Genomic DNA, 20,918 nt, shown 5'->3' with positions numbered 1-20,918 from the left:
TTTGTTCTCTTTAATCCTGCCTTCTAAAAAAATCTCATGGTCTTTTTTTTTTTTTTTTTTTTAAACTTTTCCTGGTGTTCATTAAAACAAATCAGACCAACTCCCAGCCCAAACCAATCATGCTCTATAATCCCTTTTAAGCTTTGTGAAAGAAGAGGGCAATTATGAATGCTATTGTTCTGTGAAATCTCCCAGGCAACCAGCGATTTTGTCACACAGCCTACTCTCATCGTAAAGTCACAGCTACTAAAGTCTCATCCAAATCTCACTGAAGACTTCGGATGTCATTGAAACTTGGTCCATGGTTGCTTGTGTTTACAGCTCTTTTAGTAAGGTTTTAAGTATTACAAGTGAGTGCTATTTTTTTCCCCTGGGATCTTATTTTCAGTCATTTTGTATAATAGAAGTGTATCTAAATCTTTGGGATTAGTCTTTATTTATGTAACATTAGCTCCCCTCAGATTCAGACCCAGGGATACTTGCCTTTATAATGTTAAATGAAGAAGAAGTGCTGGAAACCTTTTCACCAGCTTATTAATATTTACATTCTTGAAAGTAAATTCCATTCATGCAGGAGTTGCAATGATAAATTTTGTTTGCAAAGATTATGTAAAAGACCAGATGTACTTTGACACGGTTCTGGAGATACACAACTGAGAGTTTCTGTATGTACCTCTGAAGGGGTTCTGCACAGATGTCTAGCTTTCCATAACTCATGGATACTTTTAGGGACATACATAGTTCTCCAGATTCTGAAGACAGTTAACACTTGAAAAATTTACACTAGATAATGCTAAATTGAGAATTTTTGTAAGAAATTTTGTGATAGTGATAACTCTAAAAAAAGTGTTTGAGTCCTTCCCTTCCCTTCCCTTCCCTTCCCTTCCCTTCCCTTCCCTTCCCTTCCCTTCCCTTCCCTTCCCTTCCCTTCCCTTCCCTTCCCTTCCCTTCCCTTCCCTTCCCTTCCCTTCCCTTCCCTTCCCTTCCCTTCCCTTCCCTTCCCTTCCCTTCCCTTCCCTTCCCTTCCCTTCCCTTCCCTTCCCTTCCCTTCCCTTCCCTTCCCTTCCCTTCCCTTCCCTTCCCTTCCCTTCCCTTCCCTTCCCTTCCCTTCCCTTCCCTTCCCTTCCCTTCCCTTCCCTTCCCTTCCCTTCCCTTCCCTTCCCTTCCCTTCCCTTCCCTTCCCTTCCCTTCCCTTCCCTTCCCTTCCCTTCCCTTCCCTCTTGAAAGTCAGTTGTATTTGGTGAGGACACTTATGATTGTAATTAACCATTGCATAATTTTTCACATGTGTACCAGCAGCCGTGAGGGAAAACTAGTTCTTCTAGCATTTGGAGGAAATGTTTAACAAACCACTTCAGACGTTCTCAGTTACTCTCCTCGAAACTGTACCCAATATGCTCTATTCCTCTGTTAGCTCATCAGAGTCACACCAATGCCTCCTCAGAGGCTGCTTCTCCCTCTCCCTTCTTGCTCCCCTGGGATCATCTGCAGAGCAGGGCAGAAGTCTGCTGGCAGACAAGGAGCTCCTTGGAGTTCCCCTTGCTGAGTGTCTCATGCACAGTGCCTTGTACACATGCTTGGAGATATGTTTTGCACCAAGAACAATATCCATTGTCCAAATTGCCAGAGGTAGACTCCTTTTCCAGGTTCACAGTTCATTTCAAGCAGTTTTCCTCTGGCAGCATCAGATTGGCAAATCCACAAGTAATTGTGTCAAAGTTTCTTTATCAAGTTTCTTTCTTTATCAACACAGTTGTTATGCTACTATGGTTTTATACTGGATCTCACAGGAATTACTGGACAGTCTGCAGGGTACAATGCAGTGATTCAGAAAAACACAGCAGGTAATTCACTTGGGTGCTAGAATCCAGAAAGCTATATCATTTCAGCTGAGAATCATAGCATGGTTTAGGGTGTAAAAGACCCCTGCACATAAATTCCACCATAGAAACTCCACAGTGTTTGGTGACCTGTTCCACTGGCAGTACTCACTGTGAATTTCTCTTCCCCAATATCTAATGGGAATTTCCCTTGTTGTGAATTTTTTGTTGCATCTTACCTCTTTGCTGTTTGCCTCCGGGTTCTCTGCACTCCTTTGTTAGACATCTGAAAGCAGATACAAGATTGTCTCATAGCCCTTGCTTCTTCAGCTCTCTTGACCTCTCCTCATAAATCATGTGCTCCAGACCCCTGACTATTCGTAACTCTGCCAAGACATAGCAACTACTATATAATACAGTGCTGAATTGGCATGTCTGTTTTGAATCTTGGACTAGGTTCTCGCACAACTCAGAACTCACCTGGAGTTCAGCTATTTTACTCCATAGCCAAACCTTTAGAAAATCAATGAGAAAACAGCTTAGTCTAAAAACTCTGCGCTAATCTTCCTAATGTATTGTTAATGAACTTCATTATTTCATTAAGCATCTACATTTATATGAAATATTGCAGAGTATTTGGAAGTAATGCCCCAGTATCCTTCATTCTGGATACATAGGTGGCACATGAAGGAACAGCAGGGATGAATCAGGCTTAGCAGTAATATGAAGGGTAGAACAGTAGGGAAGCCGTAAGCAACTTAGAAGCAGCCACGAAAAACAACAGTGGCATCACCAGCAGTGGTACATCTGCAGTAGAGCAACAACACATGGACACTCTGCACCAGCATAAGTGCCTTGTAGGGCATGCATGACTTTGCTGAAGCAATGTCCTTCTTCATACAAAAGTGAGAATGTTAATATCATAGCTCTCACTTGGACATTTTATTTCTCATGTTATTGACATTACGTTTGGAAAGGATCCCCTGTCATTTTGTTTTGTTGTCACTGGACTGAGGAAGTGAGGTTACACTTCGCAAGAACTTCACTCAGCCACACAGGGAGACAGCCCTGCAGCAGATAAGTAGGGAACAATTGCAGGAACATTCCGGGAAAACACATGTGTACAGTGATACGGGAGCAATGCCTGCAGGTAAAAGCAGTTAAAGAAAGCCTGTAAGACACAGTGACAGCATGGGACCAATTTTGTGGCAGAGAATAGCTCATATATCCACCATGAAATTGGACAAAATGCTCCTGGCTCCTCTGGGCCTCTGGTTTTCTGTTCTTAGTGTTCTTGATGCAGAGTAAGAAAAGGCAGTGAAGAAACCACTGCCCATGCCTGAGGTTTATACCTGCACTCAGTCTTGGGGTTTATGGGGCAGGGACCAGAATGTAGATTGACCTGAGCTTAACCACAGTGAGCTGTGGATGTCTCTACATGAGCAATGTTCTGACAGTGCTTGTTTGAGAGATACAGCTGGCTTTCTCTTTCGTAAGCATGTACGGAAAGTGTAAAGAAAACAATACATTTGCTGAACACTGTCACTGCTGAATTGGAGGTCAGGCTGTATTAAGCTACAAAGTACTTTTGTGGTAGCCATTCAGGTGGGAATAAAGACTGTGCAGGCTATATTTTTTTCCTTTTCCTTTTCCTTTTCCTTTTCCTTTTCCTTTTCCTTTTCCTTTTCCTTTTCCTTTTCCTTTTCCTTTTCCTTTTCCTTTTCCTTTTCCTTTTCCTTTTCCTTTTCCTTTTCCTTTTCCTTTCCTTGTTTTTTTTTTTTTTTCTTTTTCCTTTTTTTTTTCTTTGTCTTCTTCTTCTCCTCCTCTTACTCCTCCTTCTCTTACTCCTCCTCCTCCTCCTTCTCCTCCTCCAACAATTTAAAAGCCACTGCATTCCTCTGCCAGGAGTTTCCTGCTGGCTAAGGATTCTGGCATGCCTGAGGCCAGAGGAGACATTAAACACAGTATCTTCTTGAGCCATATGCCAAGGAGTTTGTTTTAGCCTAGTCCTTGCCATGCTAGATTCAGGAATTAGGATGAGGGCAGGGCAAGTGAGGCAAGTCTTCACTCAGAACGTCTGACCATGCTTTGCAGCTGATATTTTTAGGAAACATAGTGTATATCTGAAAAATGTTAACATTCCGTGCACTAGGTGATAAATACCAGTCAGATATATTCAGGCTAAAAGGGTACTGTACTCTTTCACTTGGAAAAAGCCTGAGGTCTAATTTGTTTTCTTCCCCCTCTTTCCATGCCTTCCTTTATGGAATTGCCAACTGTGTTTCAAAACTGAATTGTAGGAAGAAGAGTGCTGTCTTGGATGTGCTCATTTTGATGATGTGTTATGCACATGCATCCCACTAGAAAAAAACAAAACAAAACAAAACAAAAATTAGCATATACTTTGGACACATTTATATGTTAGGATTTTAGTAAAATCTGTATGTTTAATTAAATGCTTTTAAATAAGTTGATCTTTTAATTTTAATTTTAATTTTATTTATTCCTTTTTTTTTTTTTTTTTCTGTAGCACGTTAAAAAATGTGATGAAATCATGAATTTCGTTCTCTTTTCTCTACCTAGAACTCTACATTTTCTCCTAGATTTTTTCAGACTGAGCAAGCTGCATAATTTTAGACCAAAATGGAAAGATTTTTAGATAAAAAGCCAGAAAACTAGAGTTAAGATCTGGGTTCCATAATCAACATACATCTAACTTTAAACATATGTTACTCCCAGTGTCTTCAGTTTTAAATTTGGGCTGAAGTGAGTGGGTCTGTCTTGTGTTACTTTAGGCAGGGGATAATCTTTAACAAATTCTAACTGCCATTTGTTGTTCACTGAACTGTAGAACTGAGCTGATGGCTATGTACAAGTGTAGACTGTTCAGAAGGTCACTGCAGAAACATGTAGAGTGAACACGTATCTGTGAATAGTAATGAAGGAAATATAGAGAGATACGTAAGAAACTGAAGGAATTCTGATACTTTAATAGGTTGTAATTGCCTAGGATCTGATTAGATTTAATTAAATCAATACTGTTGCCTATTCTTTGGGCCACAGTTCCAGTTACTTTGGAGGGCTGTATAAGGGTCTTGTAAGGATTTCAAAACTGCTTGGTTAATGACAGAACTATGCTTTTCTTATGAAGTTATAAACATGAAAAAAGAGATTAGCTGTAACTAAGGGCATGAGAGACTTTGTGTAATTTTATTTTTATCGTTGTCTATTGTTTCTTATTGCTACTGTTTTTTTATTTTTATTTTTTAGTTCAGTTCAGACTGATTACATTTTTTATTTTTTAAAGAAAAAAATCAGCTTTGCAGTGCAATATCATGTATATCTCTGTTAACATTGTGGGATAGTCAGTCACTGTAGTAGGAAGAGTAGAGAGTACTAGGATCATGTTTGGAGCTAAAAGTTGATTTTTTTCATCCACATTCGATGACACAGAAAAAATGTATTTAACAAAAAGCCACATTTCCTTTATTCTACTTTATTCTACTACTTACATTGAATCTGGACAAAGGCCTACTTTTCTGCACTTTGAAATTATCTGGATACTCATACCCTTTGATTAATATGCTATTCAGTAAAACTAACATGATTCAGTGATAAAAATGGCTGGTAGCAGAGGATCCTACATACCAAATGTTTATTTGTGAAAATGCCTGGAGTGCACAGTGAGAGCTTATCTGTTGAGGGAGAAGTCTCATTGGTACATAGCTAATTTTCTGAGCATATATGTTCTTAATGGTGTTCAAAGGTAAAGTTCATTTTTTTGATTGAAATTAAATTGAAATTACAATGAATTATAGGGAAATATGTTTGTTTTCTTGCTTGCTTGTTTGCTTTTAAGAGATGCTCAATGCCTTACACTTTTTTTTTTTTTTTTTTTTTTTCCTCTTTTTTAAAGGATTAACAAACCTGAGAAGTACTCTGAGAACAAATTTATCATTTCGTCTGGCTTGACCAATGAATTTTAGAAAAACCCAAGGATGATTTGAAAGGTCTCTGTCGAAATTTCAGTCAAGGGATGCATCTTAATATAAAATGTGGTACATTTTATCCTGTGACTAACGTTTTGGTCCTTCATTATATGGTATAAATCTTCTGGTGGAGGAAGAGAAGACCACTTTCATCAAGAACATTTTCACTAGTGGGAAAGAGCTGATGTACCCTCATAACATGAAGCCATTTGAGAAAACCTGGTTGTTGCCACTGTTGTCTGTTCTCCTAAGAGTTGTCTGCTCCTCCTTTATTAGCGTCAACCTTGGCATGAAAGTGATGAAGGGACAGTCTGTCTTTCTGTCAGAAGATGACCTCAAGTTCTCCATCCCCAAAGAGAAGGATTTGTGCAAAGTTGAAGTTGTGATAAATGAGCCAATAACACAGAGGGTTGGGAAGCTAACTCCACAGGTATTTGGGCCCTGTTGTGCTGCTCTGCATGTCTGCCTGCGTACAAGTATGGGAGAAAGTAGGAAGTGTTGCTTTATGTAAGATTTTTTGTGGTAGTGGTTAAATTGCATTGAACTGACTGCTTTGTGTGAATGAGATTCAACTTTTTGTTAAAGTTAGCCAGCTGACAGAGGATTGCACTCCTGAAATGGAAAAGCTGAGCCCAGTAACATGCATACATAAAAGTGGTCAGCCTCCTTTCACAAATGGAGAATGGGTATTTCAAAACTTTTGGTTAGGAGACCTCTTCTAATCTCAGCTGCCTGTTTTTCTACCATAAGGATATTCACTGTCCCTTGGGTAATGCAGAGCCAGCTAGAACATTTTGCATTTTAGTCACGCAGCCACTACCTTGGGAGCAATTAAGAAAAAAAAATCATCACATACAATAAGCATATTGTGTACAGTATTGTTTGCTGAACTCTGCAACAGCCAAATTGCTAACAGATGGCAAATACATTAAAAAAAAAAATTGTTTTCTTTTAAAATCTCAAGCTTGTAGGAATGATGAAATATATTTCACATACCACCATTCACTCATTTGCCTCACAAATCTCCCCATTTAAGTCATAGCAGGAGGGAGTTGGAAGTAACTGGCATGAAAACATAATGGTAGAGGTAGATTAATGGCTTTAAAATGAACCATAACCAAACAGCTTTTTTCTGTTTCTGTAAAGTTTTGTTAATTGTACCATATAACGTACTTGACTATATTTGTGTATGTGTCTGGATTTTTAAACACTCTCCCTGAGGTTTGTCGTGGTCTCTGCAGAAACACTAGCCCCAGAAAGTTTTTCAGAGCTTCTGGCTTGCTCATCAACATTATTTTTTACATCATTTTGCACCACAATTACTTTTGCCAAACCAGCACATTCACGCCAGGGAAAACAGCAGGTGATGAACATGGCAACATGTTAACTTCTCCAGAGACCGGTCCCTGGAAGTTCAGTACCTCTGCTGGAAGGCTTTGCAGAGAACCCTCTTCTCTGAGCTCAAGGGTGCATGCATCATTTTTTTCTCTCCACTTTCCCAGCCTTGCCTGGCCCACTAGGAGAAAAAGAGTCTTACACACCACATTGCCAGTAGACTGCTTCTGTATGCAAAGCGGCTGACTGAGGAATTGACCTTACTCTTTGCTTTCAATTTTTCTGAAATACCTAGGGTCCTTGCCTTTCTCTGCTCCCAACCCCACCTCTGTTAAGTGAAGGGCCCATCCTTTCATGGTCCCAATTCTATCCCAGGCACAAGAGCACCTCTTGGAGGCTACAGGTGCACCTCACCTGGAAGAAGGAGCTCTCATGGGCAGGTGAACACAGGGTACCAAGATGGCGAAGGGCTATGGCTGCTAGTGGTGTGGGGATACCTCCCCTGGATGGGTGCTGGCCAGAGTGACATCCCAACAGGAGAGGTGCCTTCTCCTTCGCTCTGTAGCCACATGGAGGTGGGACCGCTGCAAACATGTTTCCAAGTGGGTTTCTCCATGGACGCTGCCAGAGAATTAGCCAGTCTGCTTGTCAAGTCATATTGCCCAGCTGGCAATATGCCATTTGTAGGATAAGACCTTCTCTTTTCAATGATACACTCAAATGTGTTCTCTGATCTTTAACCATTCCTGTAACAACATGCCAGAGTCTGGCCATCCTGGTGCCACTCATGCTCTTTCTACTAGGAAATTCTACCACCTGAAAATCTCTCTGATCTGATCTATTTTACTGCCATTAAAGTGAGTAATGTACTAGGAATGTGTGACAATTTAATTATAATTTGTAATTGAAAAGCAGTTGAAGTGGAAAAAAACAAAGCTCGACAGTAATTAGGAAAAGATTTAGATCTCCTTTGTTTTACCCAGTGAATTTATAGACAATTAGAGTTGCCTGCTCATATAAAAGGAAAACATATTAGGAAACATAAAACAGATGTTTCTTCTTGCAAAGCAGATTGAGTCTTATACACATATAAAATAACCAGTCAGTGGTAACAGACCTTTGTGGAAAGGTCCTTCATCTTCTATCCCCTTGCTATCAATTAAGAGGTGGAACTAATTATGTCTTATAAAGAAAGAAATAAATTCTTTGATATGAATAACCACCTCCTCAGTTGTAGGAAGTCTATTCTTGTACAAACAGGGATGAATCAGCCAATTGTTAGGTGCAGGTCAGGTCTACACATTACCAAAAACCCCACAGACCTTGACGGCTCTTCACTGGTTTATATCAGTGAAGAATCTTATCATCAGCGTATGTTACTAAACTACAGGAAGCTATAGCATGAGTGACTTTCCTATATAAATACATATTTTTGTTTAGCTTGACACAACATTAACAACTTTTTTTCAACTTTTTTTTCTCTAGAATGTCACTGAAGACTCTCTAATTCATTACTTAACCTTCCTTGCTGTTAATTCATTCTCTAATTCGTTAATTACCTTCCTTGCTGTTAGCTTCCATAAAAAAGAGGAAGATATTAAGTAAGAAAAGGGCATGTTATTTGCTGAATACTGCAAAATACAAAATATATTTCTAAAACACGTGAAAACAACATACAGCAGAACAAACACAACATAGTTCAAAAATTGGCTATATATGAAGCATTTTTTCATGAACTCTTCTTATCGTTTTTTTCCTAAGCAGCCTCAACAAACAAAAATCAGTCATAATGTCTGTAACACCATATATTGTGGATTGTTCCAAGGTTATTTTAGCCAATTGGAATATGGTGGTAAATCCATGTATATGTGTCTGATAAACAACTAATTCATTACTTATTGAAAAAATATGATTTTGTGCAACCTGCTTCTTTGTAAAAGTTAAAAGCAGGGAATACATTTTAAAATCACTAGAAATATGGAACAATTACCACGTAGCTTGAGCCTCTGAGAGTACCATCAGTGAAAATGGACACTGCCAATAATAATGAAAGTGATGAAGGGACAGCAGATGAAATCTAATTTCTAAATTTCTGATTGCTAATGTGCAATTAACAGAAGTGCATCCTGACCATTTCCTTGATTTACATTGAAAGATGTAAGAACTACTGGCCTTTGTTTCTATGTAGCCATTACACAGCATTAGAACTTCCATCTTGCTGTACTACTACTAGTTCTACTACCACTACTACTACTATACTGCTACTACTAATAATGAGAGTATTACTTTATTTTTACATTGAAATTCAGAGCATCTAAAGAATTTCATTGTTTACAACAGTTACAGTCAAAATCTCACCAAAAAGCCCTTTCCATTTTACCATCCTCCAGAGCGGCTGGGAGATGTAGCTAATTAAGGCAATCCATTTCATTTTCATTACTCTTTTACTGTATTTTAAGAAATGACTGGTAGTATGAAATAACTACTTTCTGCAAAAAGCCCTCGCTTGCCAGTCAACTGCACATGTGTTAATTCTGATAGGTTATGACCTCATCAGAACTATTGGTGAATGCTAAACAGATTTTATTTTAGTACACAGAGGAAGAAATCATGTGTGAATACTGCCCATAGAAACTGAATAAAAAATGCATTTCACTCTGCAGTGAAACACACAAGAAATGATTAGCTTCTGCCCTGTTGCTGACACTAATATGTTCTTTCTGTAAATATGAGACATTGATTATCCTCTGCCCATGCATGGGATGTGTAAGGGTTCCCTCTTATCACAAGGATAATTTGGAAATGGTCTATGCTAAATCAATGCCAGGAGCTTTCAGTCATTAAACTCTGTTAAAAATTATAACTGCATGTAACTTACCATACTCTCAAACTGGCATATGTGAGGACATATACCAAATTGGCGTATGTGAGGACATGCCAATCATATGCCCCAAAATCTAAATCTCTTTTCTGAAGAATGGGCATATCAGAACTCTCCAGAGCAATATATATATATATTATATTATATATATATAAAGGATTTAATGTTTAAAGTAGCTACAGTATAAGCAACTTGTAAAACTATTAAATGCAAAGTTATCCTTCAGAAACTGTTGATCAGAACTGCAGTTCAGATCAGTTCAGGTCAGTTGCAGTTCTTCCTCTGAGCACAACAGTATCCATACATGCACAGGCAGCGGTGGCGAGTGTGTGCAAAGCTGGCTGTTGAGCTACAGGGAAGAGAAGGGACTTGGTGGCATGAGAAAATCACTTTTATATGTCGTTCTAACTGCAGAGCAGCACATTGCTGTTGGTGCTCTGGATCTCTCTGGGAGACCAAAGGATGGGTAAATACCTATTTACAGAAATAAACAGTAGATTAGAAATTTCCTTAGGCTGATGCATTCCTGATAGCCAAAGAGAACAACAACAGAAGTTGTGAAGTTAGCTTCCTCGACAGTGTTGTACTTGTCTGTTCTTCCTCCATAGGTATTTGATTGCCACTTCCTTCCTAATGAAGTTAAATATACCCACAATGGTTGTCCAATTTTAGATGAAGACACGGTCATGCTCAGGCTGTACAGGTAAGCAGCATTGCATCACACTGGATCATCACATTTCATTGTTACAATGAATGCAATTTTGTAAGGAAGAGCAAGCAGTTCATTTTTCAGGGTAAAAGCAGGTTCTGCTGTACACGTGGTAACTACTTAGATTCAGCAGCAGCATTGTTAATGAACAGCTGACCATCTGTTTACAGGAACATTTTTCATGATTTATATCAAGTACACTGTGAAAATGTGTTTATTAGTATTCCTAAATATTATATACTGCTTGTTCATTACAGAAAACTAGTGATTCTTCTTCTTGTTATTGAAAGTGGCATGAGTACTTTAAAAGCATGGCATGTCCCATCCTTTACTTCTGACAGGGACACAGACCCCTGGGTATAAATAACAAATAGCCTATTCATTCACTGACACCCTTTTTACAAGCATGAAGAGGTTGGCAGCTGTGTTGGACACCTCATGTTCTCTGACGATCTGGGATTTGAGAGCACATGAGTGAAAGGAGTTCAAGTAAATCAGTTTAGAAAGTGAGGCTAACACAAAATTCACTGAGAGTGACAGATGGGATGAAGCATAATTCATTTCCTCCTATCACCTGCAGGTTTACAGAAACCGAAACATTTGTAGAAACATTCACTCTCCACGTGCAGTTACTTGAGCCAGACTGTAACATCATCAAAATGCGCTCCCAAGCCTTGGAGGTGCCTGAGTACTACGGTCTGTCCAGGGCAATTGACAAAAATGTCCTCACTTTTGACTACGACAGGAAGATAAATCTGGAATGTACCATTTCCATAGCCTCTTCGGAAACCCACCTACCTGCCCATGGCCAGCTCATCGTGGGGGACGTGCAGCAGGAACAGCTTCGTGGGGATCAGCCACAGAGCTTCTTCTCTGGCCCTAGTATGATGTGCTTTAGTTGTTTGTGTTAGCAGGTTCAAAGGGACCTGGCAGATTGCATTTGCTGTTTTCTCCAGACATGCTGGGTAGGAGTGGGTCATGAGAAGTTTAACAAACAGCTTGAGCTATCTTGGAAACAGAAAGGGTCATGAAGTTTGTGTGGGGCAAAATGCAGCTCACAAATGGTCAGTAATCCCCTAAGAGGAATCTGGTTTTGGCTCTGAGACCTGTAGACCGATGTGACGGCTTTGGGAGTGCCAAAACCCAGTAGAAACAGCAGAGGGAGTAGTTGGAGGAAGCATCTTGCCAAGGACCAAGGGAGTCTGGAGCTGGAAAAGCTCAGGTGAAAGCAAAACCCTGTAGGAGAAATTGGGTCAGGAAATCTGGGTTAGTTTAACCTAGTGAACGGGCTTCCTGTATTGGTTTCTGCTCAGTTAACTGTTTCACTATGGCTTCTGTTGTGTTACAGAGCACAGTCCAGGCCAGCAGTGCAGAAATGGGAGCTGTACACTGGGAGTGGGAGTCATCTACAACACAAAAATGAGCTGTGAAGAGTTTCTGAGGATGGGGATTCGGTATCAGCACCTTGACCCTTCCTCACCAGACACTGATTATATTCCTGTGAGGCTGGATCTCACAGACAGCAGAAGCAAAACTCTGCACAAGGTAGACTTCTATGCAACTTACAATGTCTGTCTTCTTGGTTTCCAAAAAAAAAATTATTTTTATTTTTTAAATTATTCTTACAGTGTTGCCAGCTGGACAAATTGCATGCATTATCTTTATGTCCCTATGCTAGAGAGAAACACCTTTGGCTGTTTACTGGCAGTCTTGAGTAGTTTAGCCTAAAAGCAAAATTAATCCTGGCATAATTCCACTCCTTTACAGAGCATGAACTGCACTGCTTTCAACATATATAGTAATTAATAAGCTAAGAGCTGTGTGAGCATTTTCAGTTAATAATAATTAATGACTCATGTGCATGTTTCTGTCAGGTAAAATTATTCATGAAACTCACATCAAATTAGGCAAGTTGTTTCAGCCCAAAATTAAAACCACAAAGAAGACAAGTGAACCTGGAAGACCTTTCCTGAGGTATAAATATTTTACTTTAGGCATTTTCTCATGAAAATGTTTAAATTCTTTTCAGAATAATTTATTGCTTTAACAAGTGCCCCAATTAGCTATGTGATGGTAATGGAAGTTGAATTTATGTTGTTTGCTTTACTTTTTCCTTTCAGTTCTCCTTTTTCTCCCTGTTGTAGACTGAATATGCATGGCTCCGTGTTCAGATTAAAGGTGCTATTCCCAATCAAATTCCCAAACCTGCTCTGGGGGCAAAGTTCTTCCTGGAAGTAGACCAGTTTATTTTAACCTCCATTACAACCACAACGGTTGATGCTGAAGACAGTGAAACTCCAAAGTCCCTGCTTGTGTTCAACATTACCAAGCCACCTCTGCAGGGCTTCATCACCCATTTATCAGACCACACAAAACCTGTTGGCTCCTTCACTTGGAAAGATCTCAGTGAAATGCTCATTGCTTATCAGCCTCCAAATAACAGCCACACAGAGAGGAGGAGTTATGAGGTACCAGTGTAAAACATGAATATTTGCTGGTTTTCATCTTGCAATTTGTTAATCTATAAACAAATGCATCCATTTGTAACAGATATTTTTCAGAACAAAACTTACTGTTACTCTAACTATATGCAATACAGGAACTGAGATTATAAATATTACTGCTTTCACCTATGTCTCATCAGCTTACCAGTTTAACAAAAACCATGTCTTTGTTGCTTGCTACTCTAGTAATTTCTTTGAACTTGAAGAGTTTTATCCTTTGTCTCAAAATACCTAAAAACAATTTTCTTTTTATTCCTCCTCCTCCTCCTCCTCCTCCTCCTCCTCCTCCTCCTCCTCCTTCTTCTTCTTCTTCTTCTTCTTCTTCTTCTTCTTCTTCTTCTTCTTCTTCTTCTTCTTCCTCTTCTTCTTCCTCTTCTTCTTCTTCCTCTTCTTCTTCCTCTGCTTCTTCTTCTTCCTCTGCTTCTTCTTCTACTTCTTCTGGTGTCTGCAGGTCTGTAGTAAGTCAACAACTAAACAGTATAAAGCTATGAGACCAAGGCTGCAGGAATACATTTATGTATTCTGGGCAGGAACTGAGCACCACTTCTACCTTTCCCATGTTTGCTGCTAGCAATTTTTCACCCACCAGACATGCCAGAGACTGCAGAAGATGAATGTCTCCCACTTTGGGTACATCTTTTTTTTTCAAAATATTTTTTTCCCTCCTACAGGTATTAAAAAGAGGAAAGTATCCCTTCCCCCCTTTATTATTGCTATAAAAAAGTCTTGTGTTAACTGCAGTATTAATTATACCCCAACCAACAATGAAAACGCTCATCTTTCCCATTAATTTCTATACATTGCAGATTACCTCCATTTGCTGTCAAGAACACAGAAGACAGATATTTAATCTAGTACAGAATCTCAAAGACTCTTTACAAGCTAAACTGAGTTTTGTTTTTTACTTTTTTATCAGAAGATGTTAAAATCTCCTATCACTGAGATAAGAACACACTGTATGTGTTTTGGTGTACAAACACATTTTTGGTGTACAAACACTTTTTTTTTTTTTTTTTTATTTTTTTTCCAATAAACTCTTTGTTTTTTCAACAGCTAGAGGTTGAGGTTCATGACTTCTACTTTGAAAGGAGTTTACCGATCACAGTGCATCTTTCTATCAGAACAGCAGATACAAATGCTCCCCGGGTTTCATGGAATACAGGTGAGATTTCTTTTACTTAGTTTATTCTACAGAATTGCTCACAGTCTGGACATGGCATTTGACAGAGCTCTAAAATTCAAACCTACACCTGGAGTTTAAGGATGAAACTGAAGGAGTGTAATTTTTTTTTTCTTTATCCCTTTTGGGGAGGAAATGTTATAGAAACTTAAAGAAATGTTAATTTTTTATTTTATTTTTTTAAGCTGCTCTTGAAATGTCTGTATCAGGCAGATACATGGATGGGACTATTTTTTTTTTTTTTTTTTTTTTTTTTTTTTTTCCCCTGACTGCAGAAACATTCAGAAAGGGATACTGAGAGCCTTGAATATTGCTGATACTTTTGTAAAATAACACTCTGCTCTTTGTAGGCCTCAATCTCCTGGAAGGACAATCCCGACCAATCACATGGCAACACTTCCAAATTGTAGACAATGATGACATCCAAAATGTTCGCTTGGTGACAGTTGATGGCTTACAGCATGGGCGGCTCACAGTGAGAGGTAAATCACTGTTTAGACTTGAGGGCCGGGAAACACCGTCTCTAGAGACAACTGGCTATGCTAACATGGTGGTAAAGAAGATGCTGACCAAGTCTGTTGTATGTCACTCCCTGCTGAGGACAGCCAGCTTGAGAGACAGATTTATAAGGGAATGAAGATGCAGAAGGGAACAGCAGGATGTACACAAAGAATTTCAAAAGTTCATAATGAAAGTCAGTTGCATAGCTCGCACACTTTTGCAAATAGTATATTTATATTGTCTCCATCATTAAGTGGGAAAGACTTGTAAGTCTGGCATTTTGCCTACATGCCACTTTCATTTGAAAATGAAATTGGTTATTATTTTCTTCACTGTAGGTGAATTCAGCCCAAGTGAATTAATGTGAGTAACTATGGGCAGCAGCCCTGTTACTGCCAGTTCTCACCAGGGATGGGTGAAGTCCTTGGTGGCTGTGATCCCTCCACAGAACCAGAGAAATACCAGCATAGTCTGACATTTCCCCGTGCTGCTCAAAGACAGCAAGAAAGCCAGGGATATGGGAGTGCTGCTTCTGCAGCGTTCACCGCCAGAGAGAACAGCAAAAGCAGAGCCAGAGAGGAGCCGGCTCTGCAATGAACCGAGGAGCAAGGTAGCCCTGTGCTGGGCTATCCCTGCCCCGCGGCTCTGGGCATCTCAGCGCTGCACCGCTGGGAAGGCTTGATGTCAGGCTTGATCTCCCTCTGCTGACTGGCCTCCTCTATTGCAACCATGCAATAAATACCACTGTAAAAAATAAAAATAAAAATAAAAAAATCCACAGTATTTAATTTTTTACTTTCTTAACATTAATTTAAATCCCAAAGCCGAAACTTTAAAGAAATCAGCTATGCTGGCATAGAGCAGGCATGGCCTAGGTCAAATTCAGTTACTACATTTTCTTCTTAAGTGCTGAGGATGCTTAAGGTTTGCTGAATGATCTTTATTTGTTGACAAATACAGACAACAGACAATCCAGGATAGGGTTGTTGTTTACCAGCATCTTAAAAAGTTTAATTTAAAAGGTGGAAATCAATTTACACTTCTAATTCATTAGCCTGCTGCATTTTCCATATTACTATTTTTTGTCTGAAATCTCAAGAGTCATCTCAGTGCTACTCTCATATGGGAAAGAATACAGGTAAAAGAAATCACTCTGCTGTTGGCAGGGTGGAAAGATGCTGCCAGTCTTAATGCTGGATTTTTGATAGTTAAATATTTTTAGTAAAATGCACAGCCTAGAAACACAAAGCAAACATTCAAAGAAAAGGGGAAGGTGGTACTTTTGGAATTTGCTGGAAACAGAAGTTGTTGAGAAGTATGTTTCCCCTCAGGAAACCCTTGCTGTGCAGTTGTGGGCCTCAAGGTATTGGCCTCCTGCCACCCTATGGGCAGAGCCTCCAGGGCCAGCTCTGCCTGACAGACTGTGGCAGGAGGTGGCCTGGGGTGGCCACGCAGCCAGGCTGGCCAAGCACCCAGGCTGGCCGAGCCTTGGCAGCAAGCAGAGCCTGAGCCCAGGCCCCTATTGTGGTGGCAGTGGTGTCCCTGCCTGCAGCACCCTGGGCCTGCTCTGCCTCCTGCAGGCCACCCTGTGACAGATGCTTCTTGTCCAGTGACCATGCCTGGTTCTCGGTTTTGTGTCATTTATGCGTAGGCACATGCAGAGGAAGCTGTAACTGCAATTTTTAGTGGTTGCCTTTCTGGTCTGGCAAACACCAGCTGGTGCTCACATACTAAAGGAAGGCCCCAGGTTTAGCCTTCCAGCTGCACTGTCACTCCTTTAATGCTGCTGGAAGATGGTCTGAGCCAGTGCCCACCGAACCCCACCGGCTTAGAGAGCAATAAATCAACCCAATGTTTTGAGTGCTTGTGTGATAGGTCTGGTAATCCCAGTCCTAGGGCTAAAGGAAAGCCCTCAAAGGAAAAGGAATATATGGTGTTGCTCCGTGCCTCCTGTCACCTTTAAAAGGCTTTTGTTTGATGGGGATGCAGTTATGACTGCATCCTAAAGTCTGACTATAATTCTCTTCAAGTAAGGCACAAAGGAAGTGTGAAAGCACCTGTACATGCAGCTGTGGGTGGCTCTGTGGAGGTCACAAAGAATGGAGGGCCAAAAATATTTTCCTTGGAGGCCCTGGGTAGACCATTTTGTCCTGCACCAGCCTGGAGTTCACAGAACTTTTAACCTGCCTGAAATATTTTTGTATGTATAACACATCCAGTGAAGCAGAGGTACAAAATAGTCTCTTTATGGACAGTAACCTGAATATGCACAAAAAGCTTAAGAACTATCAGATAAAAATGTTATTTTTATCTGCACTGAAACACTGAGCTGTAATTACAAAGCATAGTCTCCTTGATTCATAAAATAAAAGCAAAATGTTCTGATAAGAAAGGATTGGTTGAAATTAAAATCCAAACTGTCACAGTTAGAAATCCCTGATGCCTCCAATTATCTTAATGCAATGGACATTTGCAGGATTTTGCCTGATAGCACAGTTGTAAATTCTGCATTCTTAACTATTCCAGTAGATGATTTTTTTTTTTTTTTTTAATTTTGTACTAGAAAGTTTAGAAATGCACTCTCCTCGTCTTTACCATTGTAACATTTATATTGGTGGAACTATTCTCCTCTGGGCTGAATTACACATTTTTGATACATTTTCTTATACTGCTTTGACAGGAGGGAAAGGATTCATGTTCACAGTCTCTGACATTCAGGCTGGAGTTGTTTACTACCATCATGATGACAGTGATTCTACTAAGGATTTTGTAGTGTTTAGGATTTTTGATGGCTCCCACAGTATTCGCCATAAATTTCCAATCAATATCCTTCCTAAAGATGACAGCCCTCCATTTCTGATCAGCAATGTAATAATTGAGGTTCATGAGGGACAGATGATCCTGATTCAGGGCTCCATGCTTCAAGCTTCTGACATGGATTCCAGTGATGACTACATAGTGTTCAACATTACCAAGCTACCCCAGGCTGGAGAAATCATGAAGAAACCAGGGCCAAACTTAATAGGTAATGAAACACATCCACAATAACACAATTTTCTTTTCCCTCTGTTTTTTAGACTGCTTTATGTGAAACGATTAGGCTTACTTTGGCTCAGGAAAAATTGGGCTGTTATTATAATGTAAATCCTAATCATTAATTAATGGTGGTCTCTGCACTTTTAAAGCAAAATTTTAAATATGAACACAATTTAGCCCTGAGTCTTCCATCTATTTCTCTACTCTATTTTTCTCCTCCAGAGGTGTTGGGCTAGTCAGGAGTAACTTTATCTGCAAGGATACCTGAAAAGTTCAGAGCTATTAGATGAACTGAACTCAGAAACCCCTGTGTTAGATGCAGAGGCTGCCAGCCACATGAATTCTGTTATCCTCTGCTTAGAGCTCCAGGTCCATTTTCTACATTGCTTCATTATTTAAATGATTGCTTACTGACAAAGAAAAGAAGTTGACGATCTTCAGGAAACATGGAAGATGATCAGAGAACATTTTAAAGACTTTTCTCAACCTAGGGTGAGAAAGGGGTCATTACGCTTCACTAGTTACTTGAATAGCTAATGGACAGTATTTATGAATGATTAAAGTCTTACACTATTGAATAGAAGACATATTCTTTAATTCAACAGGATATCCTGTCAGCAGTTTTCATCAGAGGGATCTGTTTAATGGAATAATTTATTATCATCATTTGGGAGGAGAAGTGTTTGAAGACTCCCTTGAGTTTGTGCTGTGTGATAGCCATGACCCTCCCAATCTCTCGGAGCCACAGGTATGACACTGACACATCTTTGGCAGGGCCCTCTATTTCTCCTTCAAACAGCTGATGATTTTACAACTTCTGCAAGACTTTCAAGCCAAATTGGGATAGGTCTCTTCTGTTTGCTGTCACCATAGTCATCACCACAAGTAATATCCTTCAGGGCTAGTTCCTGTTCTTGCTTTCCATGGGGTAATTCTCTCTGTCTGAAAAATACCATCCATTCTCAGTGACCTTTTCCCCATATCATAAAATTAAATGCTGAAAATATTGGATTTGGGGATGGTAAAACAACAACAACAACAACAACAAAAACAACAACAAAAACAACAACAAAAACAGTACTCCTGAAATCAACAGAGAACAGACTATTCCACTCAGATGTCAAACATACTGAATTTAACTTTGATTTTGTTTTAAAGGTATGCTGCTGACGTTTATGGGCTCTGCAATTAACTGTTATTTATCTCATATTCCAGTGATCCAGTTATTTCTGTATGTGCTTGTGTGCAAAAAAATTGCTTGGACAGTCTCTCATCAAGACGAGTGGCTGCTGATTTTATCAACTTCTGACTCTAGGTGATGATGGTGCAAATTATCCCTGTGGATGATCAGCTACCCAGAGAAGCCCCAGGAGTGACCCGTCACCTTGTTGTTAAGGAGACTGAGATTGCTCACCTCACTAAGAAACATCTTCACTTCATAGACGTGGAAGAGCAAGACAGGGAACTCACATACACCATAACCACTTCCCCATTTTTCTCTTGCATGCATGGGTAGGTGTGGACTCATAACTTCCAGGTGGGTCAGGGCAAAGCCTGAGAGCAAACTCAGTGGCAATAGCATGCTTGTATCTCAGGTTATTCATCTGTTCGCTTAAAGTACAGCTGACAATAGCTGGGTGCAGCTCTCCTGTTAGTAACTAAGTCAGAGCTAGAGCTGAAATTAACAGAGTAATACACAGAATAATACAAGAAAGTTGCAAAATTTAGCAAGAAAGTAGAAGAAATGCACCTGAAATCTTTTCTTTCCTTTGGTTGGGTTTGCACTTTACACTCACCCCTGGGATACTGTATTACAAGTCACAGAAACTCTCCTAATGGATAGACTGGTGCTGACCTGTGCTGTCCCTGCCTGAGAAGATGAGGTGCTACAGCTTTTTCCAGGTGATGTATGGCATTGTGAGCTCCTGGACCAGGAACTTGTGGAGCAGAATTGCAGTCAAGACAGGATGCAGGGGACACCATGGACATGTGACAAGCCGGTGTAATAGCAATTTACATGCCTGATGCTGCTTCACTGTTTGGTAAATTCATGATAACATTGGCAACAACCTACTAAACAGAAAATTTCAAACTCCAGCCACCATATAGTTTAAGCTGAAAATCAACATTTTCAACTCTAACCTGAAAACACAGAGAATCAGTATGTAGCTGAGGGAGCAGGATGTTTAGGCACTTTCCCTGTTCAGCTGATGAGGTACATAATTATTCAGTTTGCTAATTACTGTCGTTGTCTCCATTGGAAAGATGGCTGGGTGAAAACTAGTTGACTTTGACAGTCTATAGGAAGAAATAATTTAATTTTTATATACAGATAGATGCAGTTGTGTAAATAAAAGGAATATGATGGTCTAGCATTGCAGGTGGTGTAAATGGGCACAGTTGCACTGAAACTGGTATCTGCAATGTGCAGAGACATGCTAGTAGGAAACCCAGAGCTTGCTTATGAGGTATGCAATGATTTTTTTGACTTTCCCAACAGATATTTCTTTCAGTCAGTCTTCTGTGATAAAATTTGAATGAATAATTAAAAAATAAGAAAGAAAAATGTTTTTCCTTTCAGTGCAGTTGGGACTGCAAAGCTAATTTGAAAGGCAAGACTTATCTATGTGCCTTTTTTTATTTTTACTTTTTTAACCTGTTCTTTAATATCACTAACTTGGATGTAACATGCATATTTTTGTACAGGCACTCCGACGCTGGGAAGCTGTTTATGGTGGACACCATCCCCAAACTGGTCAAGGATCCTGCTGCTCTTGCACTGAGGTCATTTACTCAGGTTTGTTATGTTAGGTGGTACTATAATCAGTACCAAGCAATTTTAAGAACAGTCACAAGCATATAGCTTATTCCTGACAGGAAAACAAGCAGTGAAAATTGAGGTTCAGTTTTATCACATGAATACTGCTTTAGAAGAGATAATTCAATTGCTTGTTAATTCAACT

At 39.7% G+C, this 20,918-nt stretch overlaps 1 protein-coding gene across 9 annotated transcripts in view; it reads left to right on the top strand.

Annotated features, from left to right (window-relative positions):
- Nucleotides 1–20,918, top strand: part of FREM1 (FRAS1 related extracellular matrix 1) — a gene marked incomplete at its 3' end in the record, with an annotated part of 67,355 nt that overhangs the window by 8,942 nt on the left and 37,495 nt on the right. For 6 of the 9 annotated variants that reach the window (XR_014319277.1, XM_082782522.1, XM_082782521.1 and 3 more), the window contains exons 2-12: nt 5,737–6,239; nt 10,634–10,728; nt 11,315–11,616; nt 12,083–12,279; nt 12,879–13,202; nt 14,292–14,400; nt 14,769–14,900; nt 17,600–17,944; nt 18,561–18,703; nt 19,271–19,467; nt 20,662–20,752. Coding sequence is in view for 8 of the 9 variants with exons in the window: in XM_082782522.1 (XP_082638648.1) it covers nt 5,994–6,239; nt 10,634–10,728; nt 11,315–11,616; nt 12,083–12,279; nt 12,879–13,202; nt 14,292–14,400; nt 14,769–14,900; nt 17,600–17,944; nt 18,561–18,703; nt 19,271–19,467; nt 20,662–20,752 (2,181 nt within the window). Of the gene's footprint in view, nt 1–5,736; nt 6,240–6,284; nt 6,317–10,633; nt 10,729–11,314; nt 11,617–12,082; nt 12,280–12,878; nt 13,203–13,724; nt 13,869–14,291; nt 14,401–14,768; nt 14,901–17,599; nt 17,945–18,560; nt 18,704–19,270; nt 19,468–20,661; nt 20,753–20,918 lie in introns of those variants that run through there. The other 3 variants (XM_082782524.1, XM_082782525.1, XM_082782526.1) reach the window with 3 other exon arrangements.

The sequence above is a fragment of the Aythya marila genome, assembly GCF_965140915.1.
Source record: "Aythya marila genome assembly, chromosome: Z".
Classification (NCBI taxonomy): Eukaryota; Metazoa; Chordata; class Aves; order Anseriformes; family Anatidae; genus Aythya; species Aythya marila.
This window is presented reverse-complemented; position numbering and strand designations above follow the sequence as displayed.